At 46.7% G+C, this 17,486-nt stretch overlaps 4 protein-coding genes across 4 annotated transcripts; 3 read left to right on the top strand and 1 right to left on the bottom strand.

Annotated features, from left to right (window-relative positions):
* Positions 1 to 3,730: 3,730 nt before the first annotated feature.
* On the top strand, positions 3,731 to 5,740 carry H6S33_002926 (uncharacterized protein; the record flags this gene model as incomplete). Its single annotated transcript, XM_044834679.1, has 4 exons — positions 3,731 to 4,396; positions 4,457 to 4,880; positions 4,967 to 5,090; positions 5,152 to 5,740. 4 exons carry the CDS (start codon positions 3,731 to 3,733, stop codon positions 5,738 to 5,740), a joined length of 1,803 nt encoding a protein of 600 aa, XP_044692133.1.
* Positions 5,741 to 7,119: 1,379 nt separating this feature from the next.
* On the top strand, positions 7,120 to 8,683 carry H6S33_002925 (uncharacterized protein; the record flags this gene model as incomplete). The annotated part of the gene is made up of 3 exons (XM_044834668.1): positions 7,120 to 7,355; positions 7,420 to 7,647; positions 7,711 to 8,683. The coding sequence occupies 3 exons, from the start codon at positions 7,120 to 7,122 to the stop codon at positions 8,681 to 8,683; spliced, it is 1,437 nt and encodes a 478-aa protein (XP_044692132.1).
* A 1,866-nt stretch (positions 8,684 to 10,549) lies between these two features.
* On the bottom strand, positions 10,550 to 11,611 carry H6S33_002924 (uncharacterized protein; the record flags this gene model as incomplete). The annotated part of the gene is made up of 4 exons (XM_044834657.1): positions 10,550 to 11,066; positions 11,124 to 11,181; positions 11,278 to 11,341; positions 11,528 to 11,611. 4 exons carry the CDS (start codon positions 11,609 to 11,611, stop codon positions 10,550 to 10,552), a joined length of 723 nt encoding a protein of 240 aa, XP_044692131.1.
* Positions 11,612 to 15,196: 3,585 nt separating this feature from the next.
* Positions 15,197 to 16,012, top strand: H6S33_002923 (uncharacterized protein; the record flags this gene model as incomplete). The annotated part of the gene is made up of 1 exon (XM_044834645.1): positions 15,197 to 16,012. One exon carries the CDS (start codon positions 15,197 to 15,199, stop codon positions 16,010 to 16,012), a length of 816 nt encoding a protein of 271 aa, XP_044692130.1.
* Between the last annotated feature and the right edge of the window lie 1,474 nt (positions 16,013 to 17,486).

Genomic DNA, 17,486 nt, shown 5'->3' with positions numbered 1-17,486 from the left:
TCGTAATATTAAAATAAGGCTTATTCACCATATAATGCCCCGATAATTGCGTTTTCAGGATTGATGTCCCGCGAAGGCTATTATAAACCTAATTTTTGACTAAGGGTTAGGTTAAGCATATATTTTCTGTCATTCTCGAGTTGCTAAAAACTCTCTCTTGGTGTGAGCTGCTTTAAGAGCCGGTTGCCAAACCCAACCACTCTGCATGTACTCAAGCCTCCCAACCTCAACTCTATCAAAACCAACGCCCAGCTACCCAAACCTGGGCCAAAAAATTCATAAGAGTTTGGGGATTGAGTTCAGTATCCAGGATTCCCACATGGTCACCCACTGCAGTACTAACTGGACGATATGTTGCTTGTGTATGGCAGAGCAGACGGGATGCCCAATTTTCAACATTCTATGACTGAACACGGCGGTTTGACAGACTCGCCGGAACTTATATGAAGTTCCCCCTAGTAAGCGTGATATCGTGTGGTTTTAGTACGAAACTGGAAGAAGTCACTGGTTGAGCATCCTCTTTCTCGTCTGGTTCTTTGTAACATGTCGATAGCCTCTGGGGTTCTGACTCGTCAAGCCATATTCCGGCCAAATAAAACACATATTACGTCACATTATTTGGGAAACCAGGACAGTTTTAGCAGAAATATCCGCTTTTTTTTTTGCTTCATCGGACCAAGAGTAGTGAAAAGAAGGCACCTCAATTGCGCTGGTAACGCTGCTTCATTGGCACAATAGACAGTACTACGTACTTTGTTCTGTAGTAGAATGACTCGTTTTACGGCGAGCTTGGCCTCCTTGATGTAATCTTCCCTTCCTATCAATCTGTAATAACCCTAAGGTAGTTGTTATTACTATCTGTAGTTTCGTACGTTATTCCGACATCTACCATCGTATTGTCTGGAATTAAGGACACCTACATGCTCTTCAGCTGCTTCAAGAGCATCCCCTCGCTACAGTCATTTACACCAACCTCTCGTCTCGTCTTGTCTCGTTTCAGTCTAGTTTTGAAAGTCTCGAGAATTTTACTATAGCTTCGTAATGATACTTTGTGTCGAAAAGACGGTGATTAGTGGGCCTTTGATTAGCGAAAAAATATTGTGCACAACTATTTAGGAATAATTGGCGTCATATACTATCACTCGGAAATATCGTTTGTGGAAGGCGTATCGTCAAGTTTTGAGATAATTCTTCAAAGCTTTTGCAGTAGAAATAGAAAATCTAATAAACGATTTCTTCGCCCTCGGGTGGTTTCGGGGGCAGGGTATTCCCCCCCCCCAGGGCTGAATAAAAATGTTTACGGACCTCGGCCTGGGCTTATTATTCTCGAAGTTAAGCCAGGCCAGACTCAGCGAAGCTCATGATCACAATCAACAAAGATTAGACGCGCTTGACTTAGCCTTGCAGGTGTTCTGTATCAATGACCATCATATGAACCAAAGAGAACCCATCTACCGACTTCGGTGCCAGAGACTCCTATGTCCCATATAACTGCTTGGCATGGACCGATAAATCATGAAGACGTTATCTGGGCCAGTCGGGCCAGGCCAGCACATTCGTCGTAGGCCAAGGCTGAGCCAGTGATGAATCCTGTCCTGTCCAGCCCATCAAGAGGCCCCATCATGGGAGTTTTCCTTGGCGGCTACGATACACCTATAATCTGTGCCACTAGGGAGTTTACCCTAACCCTAATTTCTTTTATACTCGAATCGAATCATCAACTTCGTTTTTGGTTGGTTCCGATGTCAGTTCGGGTGTTGAGTTTGAGAAGAGGTGTTTTATATGCGAAATATTGTTAGATGTGATCCCTCAAGACAAAATAGTAGTCGAAAGTGGTATTAATAACAACTATAAAGAGGGAAGGAAACCGGGCAGGCTTGTAGGTCTATGTCTAGCTGTTGAACCCAGATCTCACTTGGATCACCTAGTTGGCTTATCTCACCCCTCAAAGAAGATCCTTTGGGAAATTGCGTATGTACCCCGAAAATCCATATACAAACGGCGTGAGGGTCCTCAAAATTATGATGCTTTAGTAGCTCGATATCGAGGTGTATTGCGGTATATTTGGCCAGATGACAGTGGTCCGCCCAAAAATCACAACCCCGGAGCTCTAGGCGGGAGGATGTGGTGAAAAGGAAATACACCTCTCTTCACCTCACCTGGTACTGACTAGGGAATTTCACTCTACTAATATCAGAGGCCAAAACATCCCGCTGAATCGAATGGAAATACTAGACTTGGCCAAATTATACCGAACCTATCTAATACAGAGCCTAAAAAATACGAAGGGCCGTTAAGTATCATAATCTCTACGATTAATTATGGATATATTTCTTACGCCATATATATCGACATCCTCTCCGCTCTTCTATCCGACATATGTCAAGAAGGAATGAACCAGGTCGGTAAAAGAACAAAACACTGCTTTAGAAAGTCCCCACTATTGACTTTTCTGGTCCGAAATCTGCCTTCAATGATGGACCAGATCGAATGGGACCACTCCGACTACGGTTTCGTTTCCCATCATGTATACTGGGAGAGCGACCAACCGACCGTGCTGGAATATAAGTCTCCCGAACCTAGCAGACCGAGATACATAGTGGGCCGGTCGATCTCAGCTGGGCCATTTAGCTAGTGGGCTGTTTTATCCTCTGAATGATACTCCGGGTTTATTTTGAGTCGATATATCGCTACCATCTGGCTGCTTAGAAAAGTTGCTTTTTTCGACGCAGATCTTACTAGAGGACGCTCTTGATAATTCTGGCGGCCAAGCCTACGCCTAGCTCTAGAGCAACAGAGACCTCAGAACTGCACTACCGACACCCAGATATGATGTCGATATAGTCGCAATCCTACGACCTCCCTCTCGTATTAATAGTGTCACCGCTGATCACCCACCTCCCGGTACCTGTCGGCCGGCACAAGTTTTGCATTTGAGCGGCTAACCGCCTGGCTCTGCACATATAATATACCATACCCCGCCTACTTATGTCTATTAATCGGCCAACCAACCAAGCGACAGAAGGTTAGCTAAACCCATATAAGCATAAATGCTTATCTCTCAAGCAGGCTCCAAAACAGGAAGGTCTACTATTCAACCTCTCTCTCTAGATACTCGATCTACAACATATATTTACAATTTACTCATCACTATCCACTATCACCACCCCCTCTCTCAACTTCCAGTTTACGCGTTTCTCCGAGTCAATTGTAGGCCCGTCGTCATCAGTTTACGGGCGCACACATACGCACATGATCTCGATTTATCCTTAGTTCTAAACAACTAAATCTCGATTACAGCCAGCACTATGAGTGATATCCCATGACCCATCTTCTCCGAAACCCGAAACGAATTGCCCGTTGCGGGTGGCGAGGGGAAGGGAGGGGGGCTTTTTCGTTTCAATCGTGCAAGGGGGGGCTCTTCTTCTCGAAAGGAGACCGAGAGACAGGCAGGGATCGGGGGAAAGCAGAACGCGCGTCACCGGTTCAGTTTCTCCCCATAACATTCCTTTTCTCTGCCAGTGCTGCTGTTGCCTCTCCTTTCGTCTTTTTTTTTTGTTTCTGCAGCTTGCTTGCGTGTTCGCAAGAAGGTAATCAACCAAACCATTAACCCCAACCAACCAAACGCTCATTCAACCCACCACCAACTCACTCATTACCAGTCATCGTTAATAGGCCGCGCAAATAGCTAGATAAAAGATTTGAAGTCTCAAAGTGAAAAAAAAGAAGGATGACGGACGCGGATGGCTACTTCAGTCCACGAAACCATCCTCAGCGGATTGTATATATTTCCGATGATTCCGACTCCGACCTAGATCCCGAGATTTCAGATTCAGAGATGGAGCCCATTGGCGAGAGGACACCGCTTTTCAGGCCCCCTACGGACAATTCAAAACGGAGTAGTCCGTCGCTTCCTTCGCCTCCATATAACTACTCAACGTCAACTTACGGTAGCACACCTACGGGGAGGATAATGGGTGGTGGAGATCGCTCGTTCAATGATGCAATAGAAGAGGAGGATGCAGCTCCTCCGTATTACAGTGCCGATCATGCGCAGCAGCACGTGTGTACCGAGAATTGCAACTGCGGGGCCGGAGAAAGCGCGCAGGCTGTGCCAGAAGATAAAGGGTGGAGGCGCCCAGATATCCTCCGAGACCCGTGGGGAACCTTTGAAAGGATCAAAAAGGAAAACTCCACGAGCGAAATTTGCAGGTGGATCTTCATCCGGATAGCATTTGTGTTTCTTGCATCGTTTCTACTCGCAGAAATGTTTACCGTAAAACGGCACGGTCATGGTGGAGGGCCACCGGGCAGACCTCCTCCAGGGCACGGTCATGGTGGAGGGCCACCAGGCAGACCTCCTCCAGGGCCGCCGCCAGATGAACCTGGGCGAAAGGTTTGGGCTCATGTTATCTGGATGGTTAGCTACTATACTGACACTGTCGGTTCTGTTTAGTGGCCGGATTTTAACGCGTGCCCTCCTGGGCCGGGGCCTGATTTCTTCGCCAAGAAAAAATATATATTCTCTGGCCCGAGTTCGTTTGCATTTTCGGAGATATCGACAGCGGATCCCCAAGCTTGGGATCACGGCGGACATATTCAGGTGCTTGGCGATGTGTTCGTGCAGGGCGTCGAGGACCTAAAGAATGTTACTGTCGATTTTGAGGTCAAGATGACGGAGAGGGAGTTGGGGGACAAGTACAGTATTGATATGAATGAAGAAGGAATTGTCTTCAAGGTAGGCCCAAAACCTCGACACGCCCTTTTAATATCAATATTTACAGGTTACAGACGAATAGAACTCCTTTCAGAGGCCTTCGCGGCTGTATTGAAGTACGGGCGACAATTTCAGTCCCACTTCAAAAACCCGGATTCCCGAGGTTTTCCCTGCGCACTGAAGGATTAAACGTGATTTTGCAACCATCATTAGACCTTGTAGTTAACAACTTATCACTCGAAACTATAGCGGGTAGTGTTATCACAAGATCAGCCTTCGGTGTAGAGTCAAATAAGACCGTGATTATCATTGACTCTGGTAATATCGATGGTGATTTCGGGCTCCATGATTTGGTCCATCTGGAAACAAAATCGTAAGCACCCCCCTTCCACGAAAGAGTTCAATTGAGAACTGTACTAAGCGGTGATCTGCAGAGGGAGCATAACCGCAAACGTCATTCCTCAAGACTCAAACTCCCATATCGCTGAGTACGTTGCAGTGACTATGTCAGGGCACATAAAAACGATTTTCCCTAGAGATACAGCTATCCTTCCGCAGGGAAGAAGCTACCGGTCAAAAGTTGATACCGTCAGCGGTTCCATCAGCGGTGATTACGTACTTGGAGAATCCCTCTATCATGGTACAGTGAGCGGAAGTATCACAGCTTCCATAACCGCCACCGGTGAAGGCCATTCGACCCTTATCACAGACACCAGACAAGGCTCCACCAACATATCATTTACAAACCGTCTAGGAAACGGAAATAAAAGTCTCACCGCAAAGCACACATCTATAAGCGGGCCGGTTAGAGTTGAATATCCGGGGGATTGGGAGGGTGTCGTTACCGGAAATAGCATGTCCGGCTCAGTCCGCATCACGGGTGAAGATGTAGTCATTGTGGAGGACAGAAAATGGCCTGCTGGCCGTTTTGTAAAGGGCGTAAAAGGTTCTGGAGAGTACGGAGGAACATCGGAGTGCAGTGCAGTCAGTGGGTCTGTCAGTGTCCTCGTAGCCACGTCATGAGTAAAGTTGAAGATAGTGAGTTTTTACCTATAAAAAGTTGTAATTAATGAATCATTTATGCTGGATGTTGCATATGAATGAAGATATGTATTTCCTTACTGTTTTCAGGATTTTCTTTTCTTTTCCCAACCCCTCTTTCACTCTCTCATACACCAAATGTTTTGCAGTGTTGTAACTTTCCTATTCTCGCCAATTGTTTAAGTGGCTGGCTGGATTGGTAGGGATGCAGAATGCAGTGACAGTAAGGCAAAAACAAAATATAAAGGCATACACATCAAATCATATAAGAGGTTGGGCAAGTTCATATGATGACCATGTTTCGGGAATCCCCCCAAGCCAACGGTTAAGCAGGTACCGTTCCGTGCGTACATCAACGACTTCTTCTGCAGGTCTCAGTTGTCACCACGTGAAGTGCAATTGATTGCGCCGTTTGCATTTATGTATGTCGTTCCCTGCCCCTGTCGGGAACATTTACCCCTTGCATGATCAAGAGGGGCCTCAGATCTTCTTCCACCCTCGTCCTATTGTTAGGTGGCCAAAAGCCTAACCGAACATTGACAGTAGGCACACAAAAATACCTTGTTGCCTTAGACGTACAGTACATACGCTTCCTTCAGTGCTGGTACCTCTCAGGGGTTTCTCTGTGTACCATCATAGTTAGCTAACATGTTCTTGAAACCGAGGGCGAAAAAACTTTGCATCTGACAATACTTTAATTTCCACTTTTCTGTCCAATGACACGAGTTGTCGGCTTCGCCACTTGTTGATGAGAGCCTTTGTATGGCTCTTCATTGGACCTGAGGCCTGAAACGAAAGCTTGTTCTTGAGCCGCAGTAAGAGTAGTGTTACAAAATCTCGCATGCACTGGTAAGTTGTCGCCTATCGTTCGCGAGCGGCTGTAATTAACGTCACCCGCCCCAAATGAGTAGTGCTGAAGCTGAACAGAGAAAGGTGCCGAACTGTAGGGATCTATTGGTCCATGTAGTTAGATTATTGGCTGATCAAACGAAGCTATTGGCTAGCTTGGAAAAAATAGCCACCTAGGAGAGGCAGGATCCTTGTCTGAATGTGGCATTTTCTCTTTCCGTGAACGGCCAGGCGCGCGCCTCCCTACCACATTCCAGAATAGTTTCCAGATTCGTATTTTCCCTTCAAGCCACAAATATTCATAATCCAGTTCCTTCTGCTTTTAAGTAGCTTGCATTCCCGTCACTTAGAATCCATCAGAACCAAAGTCAATTGCAAGTCAATCGACCACCCTCAACAACCCACTTTCACTTTCACTTTAAATACTTTCTTCCATCCTATTTTTTCCCTTCTCAATCTACCTAGTGTAGCCTTTTTTTGTAATAATCAACTAAACCCACTTTTTGAAAAAAATGCGTTTCTTGGCAATTTTACTCCTTTCGATCTCAGCAAGTCTGGTATCTGGCCATGCCCGTATCAAGTCGCCCAAGCCCCTCGACGCTCCTGTTGAGGACCCCACCGGTAACGCCTACAACGCACCTCTCAACCCAGATGGTAGCGATTTCCCTTGTAAACAGCTCCACAAGAAAGCGGGTGTTGATATGACACCCACTGAGTCATGGGCTGCTGGGTCAAGTGCTTCTTTTGAGTATGTATTATCTTTGTTTCAATTGGAGATCCAATGAATATATATTAATCTGCAATTTGAACAGAATTCTGGGTCATGTTACTTCCGGCGAGGGTGCTCTGGCAGCACACAGCGGAGGCAGTTGCCAAGCATCGTTATCCTACGACAACGGTACCACATGGAGCGTGTTGAAGTCATTCCACGGAGGGTGCCCAAGAGATGTCGCTCTCAATTCAAACTTGGCTGGACCCGATCAGGTCTTCCCGTTCCCTATCCCTGCCGAAGCCAAGGCCGGAGCCGCTCTTTTCGCCTGGTAAGTTTATTTGATAAACCACCTTTTCTATTATTTATATGGTGCTAATTGTTTGAAATGTAGGACATGGACAGCTGTAACCGGTAACCGTGACGAGTTTTATATGAACTGCGCATCTGTTGAAATTACTGGTTCCGGAACTAGCACACTTGCCGACTACCCAGCCATGTTTGTCGGCGATATGAATATTCCCGGACAGATTGCCACAGGAGAATGCCGCAGCACAGCAGGAAATGCTCTGTTGTACCCCAACCCTGGAACCGAAGTAGCAGAGGTCACAGTTGCCGGAATTCCATTCAAGGAACCGTCAGCAGGAAACTGCCACGCTCCCGGAAGTGCAGGAGGGTCTCCAGGTGCCAGTTCTTCTGTAGCTGTTCAGCCGACAGCCACCTCTAGCGCCGGTTCTGGAAAGACTTCTACTATCGCTGTGCTGCCCACTTCTACTGCTATCGTCGGAACTTCTACTATCGCTGTGCTGCCCACTTCTACTGCTATCGTCGGAACTTCTACTATCGCTGTGCTGCCCACTTCTACTGCTATCGTCGGAACTTCTACCAAGGGTTATGGATCTCCCGATTATGGCGCGACTACCAGCTCCCCGAGCGTACAGCCCACCACATCTGTTGCCGTGGATGTAGGCTCTAGCTCTGGCGACAATGGCTTCAACACTCCCATAGAAACCCCCACAGACTACAACCAGCAGCCAACCACTACCGCAGATACAGTTGAAGCAACTGGTGCGCCATGCAGTGACGGCCAAGGAAACGGACAGATGACTCAAGCTCCCACTGGCGGAAAGTCGGGCGGCTCGGGTGGGTATGGCAAAGGCGGTTCCCCAACTACCTTGGTCACTATGACCTCCGCACCCCAGCCTTCTTCTTCAGCCGGTACAGAGGGTGTTCTTGGTGACAGCGAGGAGCTGGATAGCGAAGGTACTGCTTCGACTACTGCTGCTGGCGGATCTGGTAGCTACGGTGGTGGTTACGGTGGCGGTTACGGTGGTGGCTACAGACGTGCTAGACGCGCTCGCCGCTAGATCACAAGCTTTCAGTAAGAGTGTTTCTTCCTCTTTTATGACTTATCTTGTAAATAGTCTTTTTTTCATGTCTTGGGCTCTCCGGTAGGGCTTTCGGAGTTTCTTCTTGTTGAGGGTGTTTCTCTACATTCATTTCTTCTGGTTCTGGAGTAAACCTTGGTTTAGCAGGCGCTTTTTCATTTGTTTTTTATTCTTCCTGGGAGGCATATTTACCTTACTTTCTAAAAAATATATCTACTTTTCAGATGTAGTTGTAGTCCGCCATGAGACATGTGTGACTCGCCTTAGACAACCCGACTAGTGCACGAGTGATTTTGGGTGAACCTGCCTGGTCTTGGCAGGTGCTTTAACCTTCCCCCAATGATGATGTGCTTGGCACGAATCATATCTGGGGGATAAACTTCCACTTGTAACTTGACTTTCTGTGTCAAGGCCTAGAACTAAAAACGTTCTGGAGTGAGTAGCCAGGAACTAATTTCATCCCTATCAGCCAGTACAGTCAAATATTTCAAAGAACTCTTTCGATAAAACTAACCTCCATACCCAAGCAATTTTCAATGAGTAACCTCTGTTGCGTACTCTAGGCTGATACTCCGTAAAACTACATTCGCAGCCGACTACCATGCCAGAACAGAGGTGTGCTCCCACTTATAATTACGCACAGAGGACGAAGCTATCCCCTCAAAGCACCAGTAAGTCAGCCTGTCATCAAGCACGAACTAGAGCAATTAACGTTGGTGCACTTACACATAACCTCCCCCATCAGAGCTCCCCACAGAGCCACTTGCTCCTTTCATAGTCCCAGATACCCATCTCTCGCGGGGGGAGGGATGATAACTTGGTGAATCCAGGAACCGTAGAGAAAGTGAAGTAAAGTGGGGGTGCAGTTCCGTGTCGTTGTCTTGGTGCATATCTAGTCCCACGCCCAGACCCGACGTGTGCAAATCGGGGCGCGACTAAACCCAAACCTTAATTTCACGTTGTTCGGTCGATCTGTGGCTGATGGTGCGTCATCACTACCATCGCTACCGAGGAGTTATATACGGAGATAAAACCTCTTCTTTGCACCTGTTCTTAGGTTTCTGGAGAAGGGTATAACAAGAGGTAATCTGAGGACTGGTAAAACCTACTCTTCTATCGATGCCTAGGATAAATCCCCCCGATTGAATACGCTATGAAGCTAGGTTACGTAGGTTTTGCTGCGATGTTGAAACGCAATATGCAGAGTAATATAGTAATCCAATCCACATATAGGCAATTCAATTAACCAAGCAGGATATATATATCCGCCAACCAATGGAGAACGACGCATCCACATCAATCACAATCACAAACCTACAATTCACATTCCCAAACCTAGGCTCTTACTATTGTTGTATATAAAAAAGATTCATGTTTATTTCCCGTTTCCGTAGTACCCATAAAGACACTCAGTTTTACAACCGATCACCTGAGCCATGAAGTTATTACAACAGCCACCACCCTCCCCCACTACGACCCAAAATAATGAAGACAAGCCGAACCAAGCAGAGGGAAAAAAAGTAAAAGAATAAAAAGGTTAGAGAGGAAAGCAGCACCCCCATACCCTAAAAAGTAAAAGTTTGGGGAGAGGTGGAGGAAAATACATGTATTATCACTTTCCGGACCTTCGTTAGAGTATTCGATAGTTTCCCTTACCAAGAGTTAGAAAAAATGATAGAGAGGGGACACAAAAAAAAAGGTTGGAAGAGTGTTTGTGCTTCTTGTTAACTACTGGATCATACAAACACTTTGTTTCTCGTCTCGTCTCACATTTCATCTTCCCATAAAACAGTAAAGAAAAATACCAATAAGAAAAAAAGTAAAGGAAAAGAGAGAGAGATACAACTAGCACGCGCATCCCTCCTTGGCCGCTCTGGTTGCGTCTGCCATGTTGACCGCATGACTATGCCCCTCATTGGCACCAGATCTGGCACCGCCGCCCATCCCGGTTCCAGCACCGCCCCTCGGCTTCAATGTGCTTTCAGGAATGGCATTCGCGATCGCCTCAAAGACGGCCTGCACATTCTCTCCAGTCTTCGCACTGGTCTCGTAAAAGAGCAAGCTCTCCTCCTCTGCATACGCCTTTGCCTCAGAGGTAGGGATAGCTCTGCGATCTTCATTCTCCGCATCATCGACATCATCCGCATTTGCAGAGATGGCGTTGTTTGAGGCAAGATCGAGCTTGTTCCCAACCAAGGCGATGACAATGCCAGGCGAAGCTTGGCGCTGAAGCTCAGCTACCCAGTGCTTAGCTTTTGTGAGGGAGGTGGGCTTGGTGATATCGTAGACAACAAGCGCGGTTTGGGCGTTGCGGTAGTACATTGGCGCCAATGAGGCGAAACGTTCTTGGCCAGCAGTGTCCCTGAGTACGTGTTAACATCCACAAACATTTACACCGGTAGCACATGTGGTGGTTTACCAAATCTCGAATTTGATAGTTCTTGTTGGAAGGTTACATTTCTGGGTCAAGAATGCGGCTGCAACGTTCCCAAAGTCAGTACTAACCAGGACACACTAGCTCACGGGAAGTGCTGGGGTGGAAAAGAAGGGAGAAGGGGCGTGTGCATGCATACCTCCGATGGTGGGTTCTTTGTTCTCCTGGAAATCATCATTCACGAAACGAAGGACGAGAGAAGACTACAACAACCACACTAACTGTCAGCTTTTTCTTGTGACTTAGAACACCGCCCCCCGGCCCATCCACCATGCGACAGCTTATCTCTCAGCCCCTTATCTGACCCGAGCTCATCCGAGCAGCATCTGCAAGCATAACAGATGCGGGCAGTTGGGAAGGTGGGCTTATGTATGGACTGGAGGACCAACCTTTCCAACAGCGGCCTCTCCCAGAAGCACCAGCTTCACGCTGCTGCTGAGCTTTGGTGCACCTGCTTCTTCGCGTGACGCCATGTTGCTTAGTTACGGTGTTATTGATTGCTATTGGTTCTGCTGTGGGAAGGGTCCGTTGAGTAAATAGTGACTGGTTATGTTACGATACTGAGTGAGAGTGATATATAGAAGCTATCTCTGCGGAGTGGTTGTGGGGAGATGAGGTTCGGAGGTCGGAAGAAGTTGGAATGTTGCGAGCGATTGAAGTTGGATGGATGGTGACGACGGGCTAAGGGTGGCTGACGACGGCGCTAGCTAATGATCAGCCACCATGGCCACATTATCTAATACGGCACTCCTGAAGATCGCTGGTTACCCTGCCGATATATTACTCAACCAAAGTCTTAAGCCAAGGCCATGGCCACAACCTCCCAAATACCCGATGTCCTAGTATTACTCTCCATGTCGCCGTTGACTGGGATAAATTTACCCCTGCATCTGCTCAAAGGTCATACGAAGCACCTTAAAGCAATAGAGGATTTTAGCTGTGCGGTTTGGACAGAAACTCATGCACGTTGCAACCAATGGGAAGTGCAGGAATTTCTGTCCAAATGCTCGAGATCTTGTCAAATTGTGTAGCTAAAACTCTCTAATAAAAGCGAGGTGCTTCCTCGTCAAGTTAATCAAGAGCTACTATGTATCTATAAGATCTATGCCTTGTATCGCAAACAACAGCCCCAAACTAAAAAAAAAGAAAATTCGTCATGAAAAATCACTCGCCATCTTTCTCGAATCCTGAAGAAAAACTAAAAACCAACAGTTTTCAATGTGTTCGTTCATAGAATGTTGAAAACTGGGCATCCCGTCCGCTCTGCCATACATAAACAACATATCGCCTAGTCAGTACTGCAGTGGGTGACCATGTGGGAATCCTGGGTAACGAACTCTTTTGCTCCATTGGAGCCCTCCCTCTTTTATTGTTGATCAGATGTCCATGTATATATTCTTCTTCGTTGGCCGATGGTGTACCTACAGGTGATTTTCTCTACGGTGGTGAACCATACCGCTTTACAGGCGGCAGCTACTTGCTGAATTTTTTATTCTGATTCCTAATAGAGTGTTTTGGCCACACCCGATTTCCACCTGTAGTGCGCTGTACGCCAGAAATGTTCTCTCTCTCAATAAGCAAATTCCCCATCGACTAGCGTACGATATCTAACTTAATGAATGATTGAACAGCGACAGCGTTCAGCGCAGTACAGGTAACCCTACCGACAGCCAAGAACTAGAAATTTGAGCTCGAAATTTGAGGCCAAAACACTCCAATAAAGCTGCTTCGATTGCAGCGGACTTCACCTTGGTATCTTACCTGCATGTTTTCACGATATGTTTGCCTACTTTCGGGATTCGTGTCGGACAGAATATAAAATCCGGCAAGTAAATACCACTTAGAGCCCGTTCGGCAACAAGACAAAACGGAGTTTTCAAGGGTCAATGCCTAACAAAAAGATCGTTGGAGCGGTGTTCTCACCACTGTAAATGCCGTTTTGGACTGTTGCCGAACGGGTCCTAAATTATATAGGTTATTAACGGCAGAGATATTTTTCTTGGCTCCAACGGCATTGGTCCGGGTTAAGATATTGTATCTCCTTGAAACGAAACATTTTTTCTTATTCACATAGAAACTAGAGATATAAAGAATTTAGCATAGCTTGGACATATCATTGAATGGTTCTTATCCACATCATTAGTGAGCGGGTGAGATTGAAATCAAAGTCTCAAGACTCTGGTGAGACTTTCGATCTGGTTTGTACCATGATTTATAAATCATGGTTCGAGAAATCGATTTGCTGATTTGATTTGGATCTGATTCAACTCTCACTATCAAATCATGGCTACGATTTAGACCAGTGAAATTGATTTTCAAATTATACACTAAATAATGTATAGGTTTGAGATACATTTCATGGAAGAAGCTAATCTCAGAAAATAATGTGTGGACCCCAATCCAGTAAAAGAGTCTCCTGAATACCCTTTCAGCGCATGATTTGAATTTGAATCGATTTCCTGCGATGAATAAGTCAAATCAAATCAGGATTTTGACTTGAGGCCGGCAATTGATGATTTTATTGGATTTAGGGGTCCAAGTCGAATTAAATCGAATGTTGGAGCAGACTATTTCGATTTCGACCTAGATATGAAAACCGGTTTATGAGACAGTGAGACATCGTAAAATATGTAGTATTATTGAAGCGGTTTGATTCTTCCGAGGAAGGACTAAGCCAGAAGCAGCGGTAAAATGAGAGAGTCTGGAATAACGTGTTTCTTAGATTGTGATCGATGAAGAATCGCTTTCTCAAGCACTACGAGCAATTTCTCGACACGTGGAGAAAACAGTAGGTTGTCAGTATATGATATTGAGCTCTCGTTTAGCAACTCTTCAATGACTCACAATCATTCGGTTTCCTACAAACATGGCTCCACCAGTCTTGCCCATTGTATGAGAAGGCTCACCAATATATGGAATGTTCCAAATGGGGGGTTCCAGCCCCGAGACGCCCCGCCCACCTCACCAGACACCACGGGTGGGGCTTCCCGAACAGTCCAGGGAGCTATATAATGTGGGGATGAAATCGATCTGTAATGAGAAAGCTCGATCGATGATCAATATTGTATGCTAATTGAGCTGTAGTATTAGAGAGGATAGAAGGGCGTGATGCTGAGCTAGTGGGGCAAGGGCAGCACGCATACCTACCAGGAGCTAGGTAGACGTATGATTAGGTTATCAAGACTACGTAATCCCTAATAGTCCATATTATAGTTATCATCATATCAGTGGACATGTGTCGTCGGAGAGGAAATAGAGGGGCTACTCCTCTTCTCCTTCTCCTCTCTTCCAAGCTTCAATTACCGTCGCCCATACAAGTCCAGTTAACTCTCGCAAGTCTCTGACCCACCCACATCCTAACATGGTAATTTTGAATCCCTTCGATCAAAACATCAATGAATGTTCTCGTTGGCTTCTATGACAATCTTCCGAGTGCATGTAGCTTTAGCCCCATTATCTCTTGGTGCGCGTGCCCATGCTATACCATGGTCATCAAACAGTATTGGTTCCATCAATCGAACATAGAATGCAAGATGTATGTATGCCCTTTCTAACCAGCTGCATGCATAGATTTACTAATCAGCTAAAAAAATACCAGCCCAGATTGAAATCCGAATTCATTCGCATGCGATATCGCGATGCCACTAGACGGCCCAGAATGTTCAATGCACATCTACTTCGTGCTTATTTCTGGGGGGGGTTGGGCGCCTGAGTTTGAAGAGGAACCCCTCATTTCTGGGCCCATAATACTGAAGTACCCACGACTAGCTGGAGAAAACCAACATTCTTCCACGCCGGGTGATATCCCATGAAGCAGTAACAAGAACCGCTTTCGGAACACGCGCACCCCACACTTCTACATCAGGCAGTAGCTAGTCGAAAAATCTAGCGAGTGACGTCACTGAAGCTGCTTACGTCACCCACCTAATCTCGAAGGTACATATACTCAAAGATATCACCTTACAACACCTGAGCTCTGAAAGAATCTCAAACCACCAATAACTACAATTACATAAACCTCTACTGAGCTATACAGACCAGATAAAACAAAAGATACGATGACAGCACTTACCACAGACAAGCCACAGACCGCCTCACACCCCACCGGTGTGACCCCCTCAACAGCAACTAGCTCGACCTCCACTGCTGAAGCACCCACGAGAACCACTCCCCTCGCCCCAGAGCCCCCCCTTCAGCCTACCCCCATACCAGCCCCAGGAATTCATGGTGCCCTCTTCCACGGTGAAAATGGGCGCCACTCCCCCACGCCCGCCATGCCCCAACCCGGCGCCACCCCTTTCCTCCCAAAAGAGACCGCCGCACCCGGCACAGGCCACAGCAGTCGCTGCAGCAGTGTCAATCCCAACGACACGCTGCCACCAACACCCAACTGCGGCCCTGCCGAGCCGTACCCGCCGCAGATGCGGTTGCGCGAGAACATGGCACCAACACGATCGACGCTGCCGTTACCCCCCGGGGCGCGTATGCAAGGGGAGCAGGAGGTGCGGCCGACTACGCATCTGCCGGTCGACGACCACATCGGAAGGCCTGCGACAATGAATGTGGCCGTGCCCACAGAGTACCACAATGCGTTGCCGTCGCGGCCCGTGCAAGAGCCGAGTTATACGGCGGCTAGGAGAAGAAGTGCGGAGGTCCATCCGAGTGGGTACAGGCAGAACTCTGGGGCTATGGAGAAGCCCAGGTATTATGGGGTAGAGAACGAGAACGAGAATGAGAATGAGAGGAGAGGGGACAGGAATGGGGAGGAGACTTTGTTGGGAAAGTTGGGAAAGTGGGTGGAGGGCCTCAATAATAAGATTGTGGAGACGGGAATCACGGGGGATACAAAGGGCAAAGGAAAGGAGTCTCAGTAACAAGCAGATTTTTCCTCTCCTTTTATTTCTATTATTGTTTTACTAGCACTGCCTTGCTTTTAGTCCTGTTTTCGTTTGACAAATTGCACTTGTATGTAGTTATCAGGTATAACAAAATGACACTTACTGTGCACCCTCCTGCAGTAGCGAGGCAGGTTTCCTTAACTGGCTGCACTATTAGAGTAACAAGCAATACTTGCCAAAAACACTTGTCTTCCGATAGTTTATTTTCACCCTCTTGATATTCACTTCCCTGATATCGATATCGCACAGACCCTATGCATACGACATGTCTCTTATGACGTGCTATTCTCCGGTCCAATAATTCCGTCATGAAGATCATTGACCTCTGAGACACGCTAGTATTGTACTAGTTAGCAACTGGCACTAATACGAATGTGGTAGTCCACATCAAAACTCTTGTCGGATCGGTACGTACACTCTAGACTTGTTTCGGCTTGTAAGTAATCGTAGAGCCCGAAAACCGGAATCGGGATTAGGTCGGTACGCTAGGCAGCACCCCGGTAGTTGGGTTCTTGGGAGTTTTGGGAGTAGGTGCCGGGTGTTGGGCTTGGGAGGAGCTAGAGTAATCTTCTGGTTTTTGGGTTTACTATTCACGATTGATGTGTCGAAGGAATAGTAATATGCTACAATGGGAGGGTAAGGTAGACTCACCGCTGATCTTGCGGATTATATGGGTCGTGATATAGTGGAAGACCGCTAGGTTCTAGAGTTCAACTTTGGTTCGTACTGGCCTACGGGTTTTGAGTAGTCTTTCTAGCTTGATGGGACTCTAGAATTCTCATGGCCAGAGCTCCAGGATCACGACTCTGGGATATTGTCATTCCGCGTTTTTTTTTTTTACTTTGTGGATGTTTTTGGACTGTTTAGGCGGTCTTGGCGTCGACCCCCGATATTTGAGGTTCGAATAAATATCGATACCTCATATTAAAGCAAACCGAGAGTCTTGCGGGCGACTGTTGTTAACTCATCTAAAGCTCTTGCTTGGTGAGTTAGGTAGTAACTCGCTGCGTACATGATACCCCCGTCGGTTGGGTTTCTGTCCGAGCGAGAGTTCATGATCTTACATAATAGGTCTTATGTAAAAGTAAACCCATTTCAATGATAACTTGAAGTGTTCATCCAGGCATTGCTGCTGTTAGTTGTCTTTTGCGACTTAGGCGTTGTGTCCCTTTTTTGCCATGGAACACTTGTTCTTACTTATTTTGTCACTATAAGAGAGGCTTCTTCCTACGCTCATTTGAACCAGTCAATAAAACTCATGCATCCGCTAAAGATCACTCAGAGTAAAAACTAGCGATATCACCACAGGCCCTTTAGATCGAAGGATAATCCTGGAAGACTGGATGGTAAACCAGCTGGACTGTCTGTAATGCACATCTCCGGTTAAACAATGCCTTTGCTTAGGCTTTAAATTTGGAATGAACTGGGATGGTATGACTCCAAGCAGACA

The sequence above is a fragment of the Morchella sextelata genome, assembly GCF_020137385.1.
Source record: "Morchella sextelata strain SCLS chromosome Unknown scls_14, whole genome shotgun sequence".
Lineage (NCBI taxonomy): Eukaryota > Fungi > Ascomycota > Pezizomycetes > Pezizales > Morchellaceae > Morchella > Morchella sextelata.
Note: the sequence above shows the minus strand (reverse complement) of the source record. Positions and strands in the feature narration are given on the sequence as shown.